The sequence below is a fragment of the Chiloscyllium plagiosum genome, unplaced genomic scaffold (assembly GCF_037043375.1).
Source record: "Chiloscyllium plagiosum isolate Xiang-an unplaced genomic scaffold, Cpla_swu_hap1 HiC_scaffold_31, whole genome shotgun sequence".
Lineage (NCBI taxonomy): Eukaryota > Metazoa > Chordata > Chondrichthyes > Orectolobiformes > Hemiscylliidae > Chiloscyllium > Chiloscyllium plagiosum.
The window spans coordinates 19,744,172-19,764,447 of NW_028270169.1; the positions used below are offsets into that span (position 1 = coordinate 19,744,172).

A 20,276-nucleotide genomic window follows, 5' to 3' on the forward strand; every position below is an offset into this window, starting at 1 on the left:
CACATTTACTAACTAACAGAACTAACAGGGCTGATATTCCCACAGTCAAAACCAGTGTCCTGATCTCCAGCAACTGACCTTAAAATGAGTAAAAACCAAATATTTACTTCATGTTAATTAAATTTTGGGTAGTCTTAAAGTGCAGGCACAGCTATAGTTTAGCTTTCGAACAGTGCATTATATTTTGCACAGTATAACATTTATCTCATTTGTCATCATCAGTTTTGTTTTAATTCATTCATCAGATGTGGCCATTGTGAGCATTTATTGCCCATCTCTAATGATGGTGATCTGCATTCTTGGACCTTGGAATGTTGAAATATGCCCAGTGCTGTGAGGAAGGGAATTCCAGCATTTTGATCCATTGGCTGACATGGCATGGCATTTATAATTCCAGTTAGGAGAGTATGTGGCTCAGAGCATAATTTGCAGGTTGTCATACCTCATGTATCTGTGACCTTGTCCTTCTAAGTGAAAGAAATCACGGCTTTGTGAAGTACTGGGAGAAAGTGAGGACTACAGATGCTGGAGATCAGGCCTTATTCCTGATGAAAGGCTTTTGTCTGAAACGTCGATTCTCCTCCTCGGATGCTGCCTGACCTGCTGTGCTTTTCCAGCACCACACTCTAAATTTGTAAAGTAAAGTCTGAGGACCCTGGATGAGTTCCAGTCATAGAGATATACAGCATGGAAACAGACCCTTTAGTCCAACTCATCCATGCCGATCAGATATCCTAAACTAATCTAATCCCTCTAAATCCTTCCTATTCATATACCCATCCTGCCCTGATATTTGTCATACCTTGATAATTTTCCACATTGTTGCTAGATGCCAGTGTTATGGCTGTATTAGAACAGAGTGGTTAGGGGCACGGCTAATTCTGGGGCGCATGTCTTCAGTTCTATTGCTGGAATGTCAGGATTGACAGAAAGAGGGATCTAGGTGTTCTGGTGCATGAATCTCAAAAAGTATGCTGGTACAGCCAGTATTTAAGAACGTTACTGTTTACTCTGAGTGAATACAGAACCGGGGGTATCGTTTAAAAATTGGGCTGTCAGCCTTTTAGGACAGCGATGTGGAGATTTCTTTATCTGAGGGTTGTGCAACTTTGGAACTCTGTGCTTTGGAAGGTGGTGGAGGTGAGACTGATGAATATTTTTTGAGGCAGAGGTAGATTGATTCTGTTGCCTAACAAGAATCGAAGGTTATTGAGGTAGATAGGTGTGCCCTTCAAAAAAAGAGAAAGATCAGCCTTGACCTTATTAAATGGTGAAAGTGAGGACTGTAGATGCTGGAGATTAGAGTCAAGAAAAGCACAGCAGGTCAGGCAGCATCCAAAAAGCAGGAAAATTAATGTTTCGGGCAAAAGCCCTTCATCAGGACCACTCTTTGGACTCTTATTAAATGATGACCAGACTCAGGGGCTGAGTGATCCTTCTCTTTGTTCGCTATGTTGTACTACCAGACTGTCCAACTCGGGTCTTTAACTAAGGATTCTGTAAGAAAATGATTGTTTCTTTGATCATTACAGAAACTGGAGAATGTTACACATTTGGCAGTAATCAACATGGACAATTAGGCACCAACACACGTCACAATAATCGATTGCCGTACTTGGTTTCTAATCTATGCGGAGTAAAGGTTACCATGGTTGCTTGTGGTGATGCTTTCACAGTCGCGATTGGAGCAGGTACGTAGCAGTGGAAATGTTGGAATGATAATTAGTGTTTTGTTAAAACTCTGACCAATGCTAAATTGTAAATCCAATTATGTTGATCAAATTAATATTCAATTATATGTACAATTATATCACCCTCTCAGACTGATCTGTTGTATTGATCTTGGACACTAAATAGCTGCTTTCAAAATTAAAACTAATCTTGATAAATACATTCACTTAAATATTTGGATAATTAGAATAATTGCATGACTCAGTGAAGTTGATAAACTACCTTTCAATTAAACCTCTGTTCCAAATATCGTGATTGCTCTGAACATTCCTTTATTGCGGAAATACAGTACATTTATATAATTAAAGCTTGCCCTACTTTATTTCTTCATCCTCTCCAGTTAAAAGAGGATGCTGGTAATCAAACAGTTTCTGTCCAACTTGGTAGAAATTGCTCCAATACCTGATTCACAAGGCTAATTAATTTTGTGTGCAGGGTAGATGGGTTTTTAAATGTGGTTTCAATGCCATGGAAAGTGGTTATTAATAACGTCTGCCACGAATCATACTGGCTTGTTACTGCTGTCTGGAACATAGAAAGAAGCAAAGAATATTGGAGATGTTTTACGGAACATTTAAAAGTTACAGATAACACTGTAATGGTTCAGTAGGTAAATGTATTGCAGGTTTGGTTATTGGGTGTTGCAGCCCAGAAGGACCCCAAGATCTCTCCTTTTTTTTCCTGAACTAGTTGATCTTAGTTGGAATTCGAGCCAGAGAATAACTGCTGATGTTAACAGCCTTTAACTTAAATTTTCGGTGGGTTCCTGTTGCTGATTGTGACCCTGTAGTTGCTGTATGGAAACCTGTTGATACCATGGTCAGGATTGTTCTCTTTTATAGAAAGATTTTCTGATCACAGAAAAATTTCTGATTTAAGGATTATTTACATTTTTCTTTCTGGCCGCTAATCTGCTTGGAGTAGAGTTTGGGGCAGAGATTAACTTGAGCAGACCTAAAGTCTAATTGTACTTTTTTGTACCGATTGGCTGAAAATCTGCCTGGAGGGGTGCCAAGGGAAGCAGAGGATAGCTGGAATAGATTGTAAAAGACTGTTGCAGCTTGCCTTCTCCCTGATAAATTAGAAAAATTCTTTAATTTTAATAAAGCTACACCTAGATTACCAATCTGAAATTAATAATGAGCTTTTGGCCCCATGAATTAATGGTCCTCCCACTATCCATAATGATGTTGCATTCTGAAGTAACTCTTCAGAGGGCAGCATTCCATCACCCTTTGTTTATAAATGTACAGCTTCTCTTTGAATCAGTCATTCAGGAGCTCAATACCCCCGACATTCATCCTTTTATATAAGCCATGTCTCCCTGTTTGGATCAGTCAGGGAACTCATAATCTATGACGCCCAGCTGGTTGACCTCATTATAATCACTTCATCCCTCCCCCTCTGAAACAACTGACACAAGGTGGTCTGATTCCTTCGAGAGCCTCCTGGGATGTCTTAACACTGGGTCAGGTTTCTCCAACTTGGAATCCAACATGGGGGATGTGTAACACATGAGCTTACCTCCTGCACCTGGAACGTTTCACTTGACTTTCACTCCCTTCTTCTGGATGCAGAAGCTTCAAGGTGGCCACTTCCATCATGTCCATGTCTGATTCAGAGGATTTGACAAATGTTTGATAGAGAGGGTGAATCAACAGGTCCCTGAAGTATTTCGGAAGGTTCTGACTGCTCCCAAACACTCAGTGAACTTGCAGAATTCAAATGGTCCACATGCTTATTCGGGACATTGCACGTACCCGGAGTTTCGAAGTCACTTGTCCTGATTTCATGTAAATCATGTTTCTTAACCCATGCAAGGCCATTTCTGTGATTCTTCCACCAAACTTTGAACCATGCATCAAATTGTCTCTCTCGCTTGATGGAGTTTTGGGTTTGGACCGGAGTTCCTGATCCTGTTTCAAACCCCCCCACCTCCCCCCACAAGCACACACACAATGGTGACAGGGTGGATGCCAGATTGTGTATGCACTTTTCATGGTAATTTACCAGACCCAGAAATAACCTAAATTCTTTGACAGACAGGGGAGCCAGGGCACATTTGATCGCCTTCAGTATACCTTCCAATGGGTGCAATATGGATTTGTTGATCCTGTAGCCCCCATAAGTCAGTTGGGGAGGCCTGGAGCTCACATTTCCCTTCTTAGTTTTCCCTGTTATCAGAATGTCACCGAGGTAAATGGTGACTTGAGGTAGGCTGATGATATGCTGAATGATATGCTGACTTGTGTATTGGTACAAGCCCTTATAGATATTAATTGTAGTATACTTCACAGAATCCTGGTCTAAATGCAATTGTAAATAGGCATGATTCATGTCAAGCTTTGCAAAGGACAACCTCTGCCTGCTTTGCATACAAATCCTCTATCTGCAGCATTGGCTATTTATCCAGCTGTGATAAATGATTTACTGTTTGTTTAAAATTCCCACAAACGCAGACTGACCCAGCAGGCTTCAAAATTGGTACAACTGGTGTCCTCTTCCATGTTTTCAACTGGTTTGATGATTCCTTCGCTTTCCAGTCTTCTGAGTTCTGCTTCTATTTTTGCCAGTAAGGCATGGGCATTGAAGGATTGTGGAATTGCTTCCTGGTTAACATGCAAAGTCGCTTAGGCTCCTCTGATAGTCCCAAGACTTATTGATATGTGTTGTTATTTCTGGTTTGTTACCCGTGCTCCATGCAAGCGAGGCGAGGAACAGGGAGAGAGAGGAGTTGAACACATGGCTACAGGGAAGGTGCAGGAGGGAAGGTTTTGGATTCCTGGATAATTGGGGTTCTTTCTGGGATCGGTGGGACTTCTACAAACAGGATGGTCTTCACCTGGACCAGAGGGGTACCAATATCCTGGGGGGAAAGTTTGATAATGATCTTCGGGTGGTTTTAAACCAATTCAGCAGAGGGATGGGAACCTAAAGAGTATAGAGGAGGTTGAGAGGAGGGAGGTCCGAAATAAGGCTACAGGGTCGCAAGCGGGCACTGGCAAGCAGAAAGTTGGTTTGAAGTGTGTCTATTTCAATGCCAGGAGCATCCGGGAATAAGATGGGTGAACTTGCAGCATGTGTCGGTGCCTGGGATTTCGATGTTGTGGCCATTTCAGAGACATGGGTAAAGCAGGGACAGGAACAGTTGTTGCAGGTTCCAGGATTTAGATGTTTCAATCAGAACAGTGAAGATGGTAAAAGAGGTGGGAGTGTGGTCTTGTTAGTCAAGGAAAATAGTACGACTGCAGAAAGGACGTTTGAGGACTCGTCAACTGAGGTAGTACGGGCTGAGATTAGAAACCGGAAAGGAGAGATCACCCTGTTGGGAGTTTTCTATAAGCCTCCGAATAGTTCCAGAGATGTAGAGGAAAGGATAGGAAAGATGATCCTTGATAGGAATGCTATTGTTCAAGTACTTTAGATGGGTCAGTTTTTGTCCAGTGTGTCCAGGAGGGTTTTCTGACACAGTATGTAGACAGGCCAACAAGGGGTGAGGCCACATTAGATTTAGTACTGGGTAGTGAACCCGGCCAGGTGTTAGATTTGGAGGTTGGTGAGCACTTTGGTGATAGTGACCACAATTCGGCTATGTTTACTTTTGGGATGGAAAGGGATTGGTATACACCGGAGGGCAAGAGCTACAGCTGGGGGAAAGGCAATTGCAATGCAATTAGACAAGATTTAGGATGAATAGGATGAGGAAGGAAACTGCAGGGAATGGGCACAATAGAAATGTGGAGTTTAGGACAGAGATGTGAAGGCTTAGTTAGGGCGATAGAGAGTTACAAGGTAGCCAGGAAAGACCTAAAGAGAGAGCTAAGATGAACGAGATGGGGACATAAGAAGTTATTGGCAGATAGGATCAGGGAAAATCCTAAAGCTTTCTATAGGTATATAAGGGATAAAAGAATAACTGAGGTAAGGTTAGGGCCAATCAAGGACTGTAGTGGGAACTTGTGCGTGAAGTCCGAGGAGATAGGGAAAGTACTAAATGAATATTTTTTGTCAGTATTCACACTGGAAAAAGACAATGTTGATGAGGAGAATACTGAGAAACAGGCAACTAGACTGGATGGGATTGAGGTTCAGAAGGAGGAGGTGTTAGAAATTCTGGAAATTGTGAAAATAGAAATATCCCCTGGGCCGGATGGGATTTATCCTCAGATTCTCTGGGAAGCCAGGGAGAAGATTGCTGAGCCTTTGGCTTTGATCTTTGTGTTGTCATTGTCTACAGGAATAGTACCAGAAGACTGGAGGACAGCAAATGTTGTTCCCTTGTTCAAGAAGGGGAGTAGAGGCAACCCTGGTAATTACAGACCAGTGAGTCTTACTTTGGTTGTGGGTAAAGTGTTGGAAAAGTTATAAGAGATATGATTTATAATCATCTCGATAGGAATAAGTTGATTTGGGTAATCAACATATCGTAAAGGGTAGATCTTGCCTCCCAAATTTTATTGAGTTCTTTGAGAAGGTGACGAAACAGGTGGATGAGGGTAAAGCTGTTGATGTGGTCTGTATGGATTTCAGTAAGGCATTTGATAAGGTTCCCCACGGTAGGCTACTGCATAAAACTTGGAGGTATGTGATTGAGAGCAATTTAGTGGTTTGGATCAGATATTGGCTAGCTAAAAGAAGACATTGGGTAGTGGTTGATGGGAAATATTGGGGTTCACCTATCAGTGGTTTACCCCAAGGATCTGTTTTGGGTCCACTGCTGTTCGTCATTTTTAGAAACTACCTGGATGAGGACGTAGAAGGACGGGTTATAAATTTGCAGATGACACTAAAGTCGGTACAGTTGTGGACAGTGCCGAGGATGTTGTAGGTTACAGAGGGACATAGATCAGCTGCAGAGCTGGACTGAGAGGTAGCAAATAAAGTTTAATGCAGAAAAGTGTGAAGTGATTCACTTTGAAAGGAGTAACAGGAATGCAGAGTACTGGGTGAATGGGAAGATTCTTGGTAGTGTTAATGAGCAGAGAGATCTCGGTGTCCATGTACATGGATCCCTCAAAGTTGCCACCTAGGTTGATACGGCTGTGAAGAAGGCATATGGTGTGTAAGCTTTTATTAGTAGAGGGATTGAGTATCAGAACCATGGGGTCATGCTGCAGCTGTACAAAACTGCTCCTGTTGCTGGCCATGCGTTCCACATCCCTACTACTCTCCGAGTAAAGAAATTACCTCTGACGTCTGCCCTATATCTATAGTGCAGAGTTTTTCCTCTGGTGCGGCTGCACTTGGAGTATTGTGTGAAGTTCTGGTCACCGCATTATTGGAAGGATGTGGAAGCTTTGGAAAGGCCTCCGAGGAGATTTACTAGGATGTTCCCTAGTATGGAGCGAAAGCCTTACGAGGAAAGGTTGAGGGACTTGAGGTTGTTTTCGTTAGAGACATGAAGGTTGAGAGGTGACTTAATTGAGACATATAAGATAATCAGAGGGTTAGATTGGGTGGAGAGCCTTTTTCCTCGGATGGTGATGGATAGCACGAGGAGGCATTGCTTCAAATTGAGGGATGATAGATATAGGGCAGATGTCAGAGGTAATTTCTTTACTCGGAGAGTAGTAGGGGTGTGGAACGCATGGCCAGCAACAGGAGTAGTCTCGTCAACTTTACAGGCATTTAAATGATCATTGCCTCGGCCTATGGATGAGAATGGAATAGTGTGGAATAGACAGACTTCAGTTTGGTTTCACAGGTCGGTGCAACATTGAGGGCTGAACAGCGTGTACTGTGCTGTAATGTTCTATGTTCTATATTTGACTTCCAGGTATTTAATTAGGACTTCACTCAGGCAGCCAGTTTCTAATTGAAAAATGTTGAGCCAATCCAGGTGAATTTCTTGCAACCAATTTTGCCCCATTGAGCTCGGGCCTGAGCCTCCTACTACAATCTCTGGTAGCCAAACCAGTCCTGGTATGGGTTCTCAGCCAAGCTAAAATCTTGTGTAAATTTAAGGGCTGGAATCCAAAGTGAACATTACCAAAAAATGGCTCTGCAATTATTGATATGATGGCACTGAATTTGATTCCATTTGAACCAGATTGCGATCTCACCAGAATATATCTTGATTGGTTCTGCTTTGGATTTTGCTAAGCAATTTAATTGTTCCAAATCAGATGCGGGTGCAAATTCCTGGACACCCTACTGGCCTACAACTTAAGTTATTCCATTCAAGTCTAGTCGAGCTCTGTTGGTATTGCGAATCCGCATATCAACAACAATTATGGTGTCTTACCGCGAGGGATACTGAAGAAAATTGTACTGTTTGGCCGAGACTTTGCTTTGCTTTGTTTTGGGGTTTTGCTGTGGGCTGACCTTGAGTTACTCCTATCAGACTATTTCCTGAGTGAGGCTATGCAGTTGCTTGCACCCAAACTCAGGCGGACTGGCGAGGATGTCCATTTCCATTAGAATACCTTGCAATTCATGTGCTCTGCTTGCTGCATCTTCCAGTAATAAAGCCAGTTGGAGTGCTTGTTTGAAGTCCAGTTGAGCTTCTGCCAGTAAGCATTTTTTGCACAGTCACATCAATAATCCCTTAACTAGATGGGGAGGGAGGGTGGGGGTGTGGTCTCTAAGCATCTAGTTAAGGTTTAAAACAAATTCACAGGCTTCTGCCAGCTATAACCTAGTCGAAAACCCGGTTCTCAAATTGCCGAGTAAAAGCAATATCCTGTCACAAGGAGGTTTGGAGTTTCCTTGATTGTTCAATCAATTCTTGAAAGACTTTCATTCAGGTTGCCTCAGGAAGAGTTGGGCTACTAATAACAGAAAATGCTGCAGCTCCACAGGCAGTCAGGAGAATTGCCTTGTTGTTTTTCATTTGCTGCAATGCCATTTGACCGGAAGAAATAATGCATTCTTTTCACATATTGAGCCTCGTCTTCAATGGCAGGGTCAAATGAGTCAAGCTTCCCAAACAGAGGTATGATGTCAGAAAATGCTTGCCCCCAACTTCAAAGTGACTGCTATGAATGGGTATCTTCAGGATCAAGCTTTACTCTCATTGCCACTGAAATAACTCTTCAGAGGCCAGCATTCCATCACCAATCAGCCTTTATTTACAAATACAGAATCTTCCACAATAGCACTGCCTGTCCTTGAGTCAGGCATTCAGAGGCTCAGAACAGAGGAACCTCGATTATCCGAATATCAATTATCTGAATTTCGGATTATCCAAAGGGGATCTCAACGTCCCGATAGAAACATTACGTCAAAGAGCTGTAACAACCCTGATCGCATCTTTTGTTTACAGGTACAATGATTTAAAATGAACTCGGCTTACTGAAATGCTGCCGAGAACAGCCCTGGACAGTCCAGGCACCATCTCCAAAGGACTGACTCCCCCGGCGTTTGGTATGCTTTCCTTTATTGGTCAGAGTATTGAGTACAGGAGTTGGGAGATCATGTTGTGGCTGTACAGGACACTGGTTAGGCTACTGTTGGAATACTGTGTGCACTTCTGGTCTTCTTCCTATCGGAAAGATGTTGTGAAACTTGAAAGGATTCAGAAAAGATTTGCAAGGATGTTGCCAGGGTTGGAGGATTTGAGCTATAGGGAGAGGCTGGGGCTGTTTTCCCTGGAGCGTTGGAGGCTGAGGGCTGACCTTATAGAGGAGAAAGTGAGGTCTGCAGATGCTGGAGATCAGAGCTGGAAATGTGTTGCTGGAAAAGCGCAGCAGGTCAGGCAGCATCCAGGGAACAGGAGAATCGACGTTTCGGGCATAAGCCCTTCTTCCTGAAGAAGGGCTTATGCCCGAAAAGTCGATTCTCCTGTTCCCTGGATGCTGCCTGACCTGCTGCGCTTTTCCAGCAACACATTTCCAGGCTGACCTTATAGAGGTTTACAAAATTATGAGGGGCATGGATAGTCTTTTCCCTGGGGTGGTGGAATCCAGAACTAGAGGGCATAGGTTTAGGGTGAGAGGGAAAGATATAAAAGAGACCTAAGGGGAAACTTTTTCACGCAGAGGGTGGTACGTGTATGGAATTAGCAGCCAGAGGAAGTGGTGGAGGCTAGAACAATTGCAATATTTAAAAAGCATTTGGATGGGTATATGAATAGGAAGGGTTTGGAGGGATATGGGCTGGGTGCTGGCAGGTGGGACTAGATTGGGTTGGGATATCTGGTTGGCATGGACGGGATGGAAAATGTCTGTTTCCATGCTGTACATCTCTATGACTCTATATATTCCTAATATCTATCATTTTATGTCAGCCAGGTTTTCCTGATTGGATTATGATTCGGAGATGCCGGTGTTGGACTGGGGTGTACAAAGTTAAAAATCACACAACACCAGGTTATTGTCCAACAGGTTTAATTGGAAGCACACTAGCTTTCGGAGCGACGCTCCTTCATCTGACAATCACCTGATGAAGGAGCGTCGCTCCGAAAGCTAGTGTGCTTCCAATTAAATCTGTTGGACTATAACCTAGTGTTGTGTGTTTTTTTAACTCTGATTGGATTAAATTAACAGCCCCAATCAGGGAACCCATATTCTGAGGTCCAACTGGCTGATTTTCATTACAATTACTACAGATTCTAGTTTGAAATCCGTTGTTATGACATAATTGATATGTTGGTTGAGGTTTTCTTATCATTTTTGTGATGTTGCAATCTGGGCTGTGGTGAATAAGATCGATAAATAGTTCTTTCCTGGTTACTGCTCATGGGAAATCCCAGAAACAAAGGAGAGGAGTGGAGCGTGCATGTTTGAAAAAAACAATTCTGTCTCAAATCCAGGAAGCCAATATAAATTGCTAATATTATCCAACAACAATCAATGCTGTTCTTTCGTGAGTGAAAACCCTTCAGGGGGCAGGGAGGAGTGATGATTATAAGAGAAATGAAAAATCTAGACCTTCGTGTCCCGGATCAGAATTGAAGTCCTGACATTTGGATGTAATGGGTTGCTGCAAAGTCAAATACAAGTTACTGACTTTCAAAGAGAATAGCTAAGCAGAATAAATTGAAGTGGAGAAAAGACCTCAAGATATTTACATTCTGCAAAGTTTGCAATGTTCCTATGTCAATATACCTTTCTAATGTGATCCAACAGCAATCAATGCTACTCGTGGTGAGTGAAAACATTTAGATTTGGACTTGTTTTTGGAAGTAATGACCAAAATGAATCAGTGCCAGGAAGAATCTACTTGAAGCTGAGTATGAAATAGAAGCTGATTGAAGCTTGGAACAAGTTGTCTTTCCCTGTCAATTCTATTTTTTGAGGATTTTCTTTTAAAAAAATTATGATACCGAAACATGTCATTTTGTCAAATGCACTATAGTTGCATTTATCCTTAATTTGAGCAGTTATCTTACTAACACATATTCCCTCTTTAATCTCTTGTCATTTAATCCCCTTTCCTCCAACTGCCTACCTGGTGAATTGTTAAATGTACCTCTGCAGTCACTTAATATACATTGTATAGTGTATCTCACAGCCTCTCAGTTCTTGTATTAAAAAGAAATTCCTCTTGCTCTCTGTTCTAAATTTCTTGTATTTATTCTTATCTTTTTATCCTTGCTTGGGTAGTTTCTATCGACTCTTCCTTATGCTTTCATAATTTTAGTCATCTCTATCAAATCACCCTAGACTCTTAATTAATTCAGTAATAGTAGCATCACCCTTTCAAGATATCAATTATATTATTTAATAGTATCCTCGTGAATCTATGCTCTATTCCTTTAATATCTTTTTAGTAATATGAAGCTGTAAGTACTCCTTATAGTACTCTAGCTGTGGTCTTACTGTGATTTAATATGGATTTATCATTGTCTAATTCTTGTTCTGTAATTCTCTTGTCATAAAATCCAGTATTCCTTCACCTTTTTAATGGCCAATCGAGCTGAGATGTTTTCAGCACCCATGATTTTATACTTCCAAATCTTGTGACTCTTCTGCATCAATCAGTTTTTCCATCCCTTCCTGCCCCATTCAAAGTACAATTATTATTTGTTCTTCACATAGCATGTACCACCTTAAGTTTATTAACATTGCATTCTATTTGTGTTTTATAATATTCTTATAATATTCACTTGCTTCCTTTTGTTGTCAATTATTACAAAGTCTTCTGTTAACACTTGGCCTCCAAATTTCCATCTAGCCTTGTATCCAAATAATTGATTTGTAGACGTTTTAATCAATCTGGCCCTGACCAATGGTGAGATGTCACTATCTGCTTCTAGCTATTCCAAGAAACTGCCTTTACTCCTACATCTTCTTTCCTTCATTTTGCTGTTTGCTACCTGCTTGCTGATTCCATACTCCTTAGTGTTCCATTAAAATAAAAATGTGGTGACATTTGTCACAGACAGAATTTATGTGTTCCCTTTGCAGCACTGATCTGTATGTTTTATATGCAAGAGAATATATGACAAAGAGTTGGGATAAAGGGGTTATTTTCTTGATAGTGACATGTAACTAGTAGAGTGCCACAGGGATCAGTGTTGTGCTAATTAATATACATTTGCAATGTATATTAATTACTTGGATGACAGAAGTGAATGCACTACTGTTAAATTTGCAGATGACACAAAAATAAATGGGAACACAGGTAATAAGGATGATACCAGGAGTCTACAGAAGGATTTAGATAGGTTATGCAGATAGACTAAAACTTGTAAGTGGAATATAATGTCAGAAAATGTGAGGTTATGCACTTTGGCAGGAAGAATAGAAGAGCTGAATATTATTTAAATGGGGAAAAGTTGCAGAACTCTGTAGCACAGAGGAATTTTGGAAGGTCCTAATGAATGAATCACAGAAAGCTAGCATCCACGTTTAGCAGATCATAGGGAAAGCAAATTGAATGCTGCCCTTTATTTCAAAGGGAATGATATATAAAATTGGGAGGTCTTGCTAAAACTATACAAGGCACTGGTCAGACCAAAGCTGAAATACTATGAGCAGTTTTTCTCCCCTTATCTGAGGAAAGATACACTGGCATTGGAGACAGTCCTTAGAAGGTTCAGTAGGTTGATCTGTGGTATGGATGGATTTTCTTATGAGGATAGGTAGCTCCTTTCACATCATATCATTGAATCCCGACCTGTGAAAGTAGGCCATTCAGCCCACTGAGTCCATACCAACCCTCCAAAGGGCATGCCGACTAGATCCACTCTATCCCTGTAACCCTGCATTGCCCATGGCTAATCCACCTAGCCTGCACATCCCTGAACACTATGAGCAATTTAGCACAGCCAATCCATCTAACCTACCCAACTTTGGACTGTGGGAGGAAACCAAGGAAACCCAGAGGAAACCCAGACAGAGATGGGGAGGATGTGCAAACTCCATACAGACAGTCACCCAAGGCTAGAATTGAACGTGGGTCCCTGGCACTGTGGAAAGCAGTACTAGCCATCGTGCCACCCCTTGAGTAGGTTCAACTTGTATTTAATTGAGTTTAGGACAATGAGTGGAGATATTATCAAAATATATACGATTCTTAGAGGGCTTAACATGATAGATGCAGGGAAGTTGTTCTCCCTTTTGGGGAGTGTAGGACCAATGGGCTTAATCTCTGAGTAAGAAGTGGCCTATTTAAGACAGATGAAGAGGATTTTTTTTCTATGAGAGTAGTAAATCTGTAGAACTCTTTATCACAGAGGGCTGTTGAGGGTGGTCATTGAATATATTCAAGGTTAAGATAGAAAGATTTTTAATCAGTAAGGGAATCAAGGGTTACGAGGAAGAGATAGGAAAATGAATTTGAGGATTATCAAATCAATCATGATCATTCAATGGAGGAGGGAATTTTGTGATGTCTTCCTAACCACTGAATTGTTGATTTGGTGGCTTTCTGGTGAACACTTCCTGTTGCTGAAAGGTTCACAATATTCTTATTTGGAAATTCTGATATGGATAAAATTATTTATAGCTTTAAATTTGATTTATGTTTCTACAATGCATGGATTAAAAAGGAAAATACTTTTGTACATGAATTCTGAGAGAGGTAGCGGGCATCTGGAAAGTAATTTATTGTATTGTAAAGTATTTAAATAAGGCTTTAAAACATAAATCTTGAAGAAAATAATTCAGTGCTTTAAGGAAAAAAAAATTGTAGAAAGACAATAAACGAACTGTTGCTGAGCAACAAGGTATCCTATATGCCAGACATACAGAGGCAGAAACCAGTTCTTTTAGGAAGACTAAACCATCCAAAAGCATGTGTTTTTTTTCTTTCAGATAGAAGCATGTTGCACAGGGAAGTCTGTAAGAGCAGCAGTATGGTTTAACAGTCTCCAGAGCAATAAGGGCAAGAGAGAAACAGTTGTGGATTCTTTAATGTCAGAAAGTGAGAGCTCCAGAGATCGAAGACTGTTGAAGAGAAATAAGGAATCTAATAGGTGAGGTGTGTTGGCAGTTTAAGGGTATCATGAAGAGGCATTAAATAAAGAAAATGGCATTGAGTGAATATGGACATTTGTCAGAATGAAACTAAGTCCAGCAGTACCCACTGAATAGGAAGCTACAAAATGGAAGCAGGGTGACCCTTCCTGAACGTTGAGTATCTATAAAGTTCTTGTGGGGGCTGAAAGGGTTGAATATTTCTGATACTTGTAATAAGACCATCTCAAATAGTTCGCATTGAGGTAAAATATAATATTTTCTTTCTTTTTATATACAATGGGCGGCACGGTGGCTCAGTGGTTAGCCCTGCTGCCTCACAGCACCAGGGTCCCAGGTTCAATCCCAGCCTCTGTGTCGAGTTTGCACATTCTTCCCATGTCTGCATGGGTTTCCTCTGGGTACTCCGGTTTCCACCACAGTCCAAAGATGTGTAGATCAGGTGAATTGGCTATGCTAAATAGCCCATAGTGTTAGGTGCATTAGTCAGAGGGAAATGGGACTGGGTGAGTTACTTTTCAGAGAGTCGATGTGGACTTGTTGGGCCGAAGGGCCTGTTTCCACACTGTAGGGAATCTAATCTAATTTAATCTAATCAATAAATTTTGTTCTTTTGTTAAAAGTAGACCAGCAGCCTCTTTTGGATATATTCAGTGATTTACCACAATAGTAATCAAATTGCATAAGTCATATTTGTGACCTTTAAAGCCAGATTTCACTCTTGAATCTGACCTGTCCAATATTATCACCATCTGTGATTATAACACTGCAAACATCTTCCAGGTGATTTTGAAAGCAAACCATGGCTTCCATGTTGTGTAGCCTTCTACACACAGCCCTTTTCCAAATAAAGAGTGGTATGTATATTGATTCCAACATTCCATGTTGTCCTGAAACATCTTGAGAATTTGAAACAGTCAATGGCTTTGTTTTCGAATGATTCGTTCCATTTGATATGCTTTCGGATTGGTTTCAGGAAAAGGAATTAATTTGCGCCAGTCTGCAATGTACCTCTTGTTCTATCTGAGACTGAGAAATGGTTTCAATTCACAAAAGACATCAGGTGACTCTTGTATTTCAGCCTTTTGTGTACAGTTCCACAGGCATTCACTACATAATTGCGTCTTGCTCAGGTGATCATACTTTTGTGATCATAAAGAGTGCAAGTCAACAAGCATGGTGATCTTTAGGTATCATGGTCGATCTTGAATTTGTCCAAGTCTGATATCCACATAATTGCAATTTTTAGCCGAAGTCAGTGGTTGAAAATAAGCTAGAATTTCATGCTAAAACTATCTCAATAGTGTTATAAAGTGGAAGTTGACACCCTCTGAGAAGTAAAACTGAATCAGCCAAAGGGGACCACCTCACCATATAATCTGTTAAAATGAATGTGTAAAGGGATGTAATCCATTTTTTTTCAGCAGCTTCTAGTGGTTAAATAAAATAAATCCCTAATGCTCGCTTTACAATCCATAAGTAACAATTTATTTATCTAACACTAACAGTGAACAAATTAGCTAAACTATTAACTGACTGAACAATTCCCTTCGAGCTACTAACTATTCCCTAATAACGCAAGATTCTAATGGTATGTGGTTCCAATAAACACAAATTCCGCTTATGTGACAAAACAATAGAATTTAGTCTTTCGAAATTACAGCCAGGTTACGTGTCTTTCAGAACTCTGTGTCTTCTCTGCTGAGCCTTCTGTCAGGAACGTTTTCACAGTAGGTTCTTCTGTCATGAATTTAGATAGTGTGCTGCGGTACCGTGGTAAATAGATAGTGCTTTCTCAAAGACCTGAGAACTGTTATCTCTTAGCAGATGGTAGTGAGCTCTGTCAATTTTTCAACTACCTCCTTTTATACCCTTGATGACCTATCAATATTTTTGCATCGGATTGGTCCTAGGTTATCAAACCATCAGATTTAAATTTAACAGGTTTTTGCTATTTAAGTGTCTGGTTTAAATTGATTAGCTAAGTTCAAAGTTTGTCTTGGTAAAAACTGCTGCTTGGTCTGCTAACTGCATGGCCTTTTGACACAAATGTTTAAATTTGAGTGCTGTCTTTGTACCTGCAAAAACCCCCGAACTGCTCCAAAACATCCCATTTAAATTTGTAAGTGCAGGGGAGGGAACACCATCTTTTAATGGGATCATGCAATGCTTTCCGAATTTTACAAACGCCAGCTTCGCAACAATAGGCCTGGGTCACTGAAGTCAATTGTTTTAATCAAGTGGTTCTACAGTTACGATTAACTAAAGATCAAACTTGAGATCTTCCAGGTCTATGTGGCATTGTATCACGGTAGATTATACTGTTAGTCTTCCAACGTTTAATACAGATCGGTTAATAAGATTTACATATTTGATCTTGAACACCAATAAGAATGCTTGCATTTTAGTTTAATATTTGCAGCCCAATTTAGTGTGACAAGGTGCTAAAAACATTTTTTTACCTCAACAGAAGGAGAAATTTATACCTGGGGAAAAGGTGCCAGAGGAAGACTGGGAAGGAAAGAAGAAGACACTGGAATACCTAAACAAGTACACCTGGATGAAAGTAATCCCTATTTTGTTACCTCCGTTGCATGTTGTCATGGAAACACGTTGCTGGCAGTAAAACGTAAGGCATCTCCCTTGTATAATTTTTAATTGTTTTAAATATTCGCTGTACAGTTCTCAATTAAGTGTGTTGTCTTTAAACATTTTATTAGTGATTAACAAGTAAGGTTAATACATAATCATATATTTTCAGAGCAGCACAATTAATTTGAAAGTAAAGTAAAACAAATATTTGGTGACATGCTATTTTAGCAAAGAAATATAGTTTATAATAAATAGTGATAAATTGTCTTCTTTTTAAAAAAAAGAGTTTAAATATCACTTCCTCTTGTATTTTGCATTTTAGCTTTGGGTGATGAAGCCATTCCAAGATGACCTGAAGTAATCAGCTGTAGCTGTTCTGTTTTCTTTGGATCAGAAAGTGGCTGAACATAAGACAACGCAGAAGAAAAGGCGACTAATGCAAAACCTGCAGGCTTCTTTGGAGCTTCTGTGTAAATACCACAGTATTACTGGTATTGTTGACATTTAGGAATAGACATTGAGTAGCCAAATATTTATATTCACATTTTGTTCTGATGGCAAAAATCCTTACTATAAGTATGTAATTTCCTAATGCTATACTGTATTTTGCTAAATGGGTCTTAATGAGAGATAGTTTAGACCACAAAATGCTTTAGTTGTCGTATACTGCGCTTAACTATTCATATGTTAAGATATTACCAGCATTAAGATACTTGTCTGCAAATTGGGTCTCCTATTAATCCCTTTGTGTTCTGGTTCACTGCTAATACGAGAGTAAGTGCAACCAGATTTGTGATTCGTTAGTAGTGCCAGGTATTCATTTTGGTAGTGAGCATGATGACATGTAAAATAGGACCAGGGGAAGTAGCTGCAAATTAAATCTTGTGCAGACATTTGTAATTTTCTACTTTATTATGACATTTTCTGGGACTTCTTCCAAGCTTCTTCTTTGCTATTAATTTGGGTAGAAAATCCAATAGCTTTCACAGCTGCTACTGAAAGCCACTAATTGTTCAAATGGCTCATGTTAGCCTTCATAGTTTGCATTTTGAGAGGTCATGTGTGATGGTTTGCTTTCACCCACCAACAGTATTAAAGACAAATACTCCAACAGAATTTAATTGGATTTAAATAAAGTTGATTCAGTTCCTTTTCTGGATATATTGAAATGAGACACCAATGGCTTTGTGGAGAGAGAGTTTTGAGTCCAACATGGCTTTTCTTCAGAATTGAAAGGGGCTGCAAAATCATGTATTTTTATGCTGTTGACAAAAGGGAAGAAAGAATGAGTGGAGCAGATGATGAGAATGTCAGAGTAAAAGACAAGAGCTGGTAAAAGACAATTAAGAGATGTGACATGGACATAAATGATAAGTGTGGAAAAGATAAAGAGAATGTCTGCTGACACCATCAAAACAGTCAGTATGCATGTGCAAAACTTGCATGTGCAGTACCCCTGCCACTACTGCTAGTGACATCATTCCATCCTATTAGTTCATATTTATTATGCTTATTTGGATGCTGGCATGTTTTTAACTGAATATGCTTCACAAAGTGTGCATTTGCAATGTGAACCTTTTTGAAGGCGTCAGAAGACACAGCCAAGGAGAAAATGGGACTGTTCTGCTGAGAGCAAAGCTACAAAGACAAGACATGGACGTACCGGGGGCAATGACTGGTAGTATTGGCAGGGGTTCTAATCAGAATAGAGGATGGAGATTATCCTCTCAAGTTGTTGAACTCAATATTGAGTCTGAGGTTGTAAAGTGTCTTCGCAGAAACTGAGGTGCTGTTCTTCCAGCTTGCGTTGAGCTTTGTTGGAACACTGTAGCAGAACAATGATGGAAATGTTAGAATGAATCAAGGTAGTTTATTGAAATGGTAAGCAGCTGGAGGTCAGGCTTGTTCTTTCTGATTTCCTAACCCCATGGGAATGAAACTCACATTCAGTACAAAACCTAAAGTCCATCTTACTGGAAAGGCCATTCTTCTTAAATGAACGCAGACTGTAAGCATTAGCTGGCTATTTGACTATGGAGTTGTAAATTATCATTCAAATGCATGGACAGTCCAAAGGTTATGAAGCCATGTGTATTTATTACATTGGCCAGGTCATTATAAACATGAAAAGAAATTAAGGTTGACAACTGAGTAATTACATGGAATGAAGCCTATGGTTTACATTGGTCTGAAGAGTTCTTTGCCTGTCCATTTCCCCTCCCTATGAGGCCTCCTTCTCCCAAAACCATCCTTTTCTCCCAATGGGGGTCTGTTCACTTGATCCAGCTGCCTCCTTCACCACCACCATCTGCTGCCAGAACAACTGCTTGAGCTCCCCTGCACAGCACCCTTCTTCACTATCATCACCTGCTGCTTTGCCAAGCCTGATCACACCCAGTCTGCTGTTGTACTTTGCAGCAGGAGTGACTTGTTTCTGATCACAAATCAGAATTTTTTCTCCCCTTTCTGAGCATTGAGCGCCATGTTTGTTCCCATTAAGAGGGGAAAAAACCCTCCATAATGTGACATTTTCTGGTGTATATGATCTAACGGTATCTTATTTGAACCACTGTGAAATGTTGGCCTTTTAATGATTGTCAAATGAATTTTATTTGTGAGTATTCAGTTGCCATCCGTAGAAACCATTGCAAAATGCGCAATTTTATTTTCTTGGTGCCTTGTCAATGAATGGAGTCTATTTCATTTATTTATTCTGTACGTACAATAAGATTATTAATAATACTCAAGTTTGCACTGTGGAGGCTTCAGCTAGGTTTCCACATTAGAAATCTTGGATGCTCATGCATTGTATCATAGTAGTTTATTGTAATTCACTCCCTGTTGTATTTTCCGCAAATGTGCTGTAATGTAGCAGAACATCAATTTATTTGTAGTCCATTTTAGTTAGACAGGAAATTACATCTAGAATAATGGATATCTGTGAGTGAGTTAGAAGACTATAACACAATCAAGACATGCGATAAACATCTCTGAACAGTATCTGAATACTTAACTTTGGATTACTGTTTTGTAATTCAGTCCCTGGTGTCTGTACTTATGCATAAAATACATACTGAGGATGGAGCTCAAGCTTTAAATGTTTCATTATGCTGGGTCTCTGTAATCAGTTTCTTTCACATTCTGTAAGCTTGGATTCCATAATACCAGTGTGCTAGTCTTCCAGGAGGCTAGTTGATTTAACTATGTAAGTGCTGCGCAGTGCATGGATGCTGGGGTGTGAAATAAAATAGATATATTTGTATTTTTGGACAATAACCTTTTATAGCTATGATATGGATTTTGTATGAAGGCAAAAAATCTAGTAAATTACAAGACAATATGAAGCACATTAACCAAGAAATTGGGCCTGTTTCTCCGGTACTGCATAGCTTTTTAAGTCCTCGAGGTAGAGAGCAAACATTTCTTCTGACTTGAAATGCAACATCACTTGTCATACTCTACAGTGACTGATCAATAAAAGTATAATACTATATTTTTGTGATTTATCTAATCTGAATCATAAACTGCATATATAATTGTGTGCAATATATAATGCTAATGAAGTGCATTCCTTTGAATTTCCAACATTTT

The 20,276-nt window shown here is 40.1% G+C and overlaps 1 protein-coding gene across 8 annotated transcripts in view; it reads left to right on the forward strand.

The window, feature by feature from the left end:
• The window catches only part of nek8 (NIMA-related kinase 8), a 176,432-nt gene that overhangs the window by 109,705 nt on the left and 46,451 nt on the right, over positions 1-20,276 (forward strand). For 7 of the 8 annotated variants that reach the window (XR_015752332.1, XR_015752331.1, XR_006315785.2 and 4 more), the window contains 3 exons: positions 1,533-1,691; positions 16,564-16,722; positions 17,008-17,155. Coding sequence is in view for 1 of the 8 variants with exons in the window: in XM_043718394.2 (XP_043574329.1) it covers positions 1,533-1,691; positions 16,564-16,722; positions 17,008-17,036 (347 nt within the window). In the remaining 7 variants the exon portion in view is untranslated. Of the gene's footprint in view, positions 1-1,532; positions 1,692-16,563; positions 16,723-17,007; positions 20,177-20,276 lie in introns of those variants that run through there. The other variant, XM_043718394.2, reaches the window with a different exon arrangement.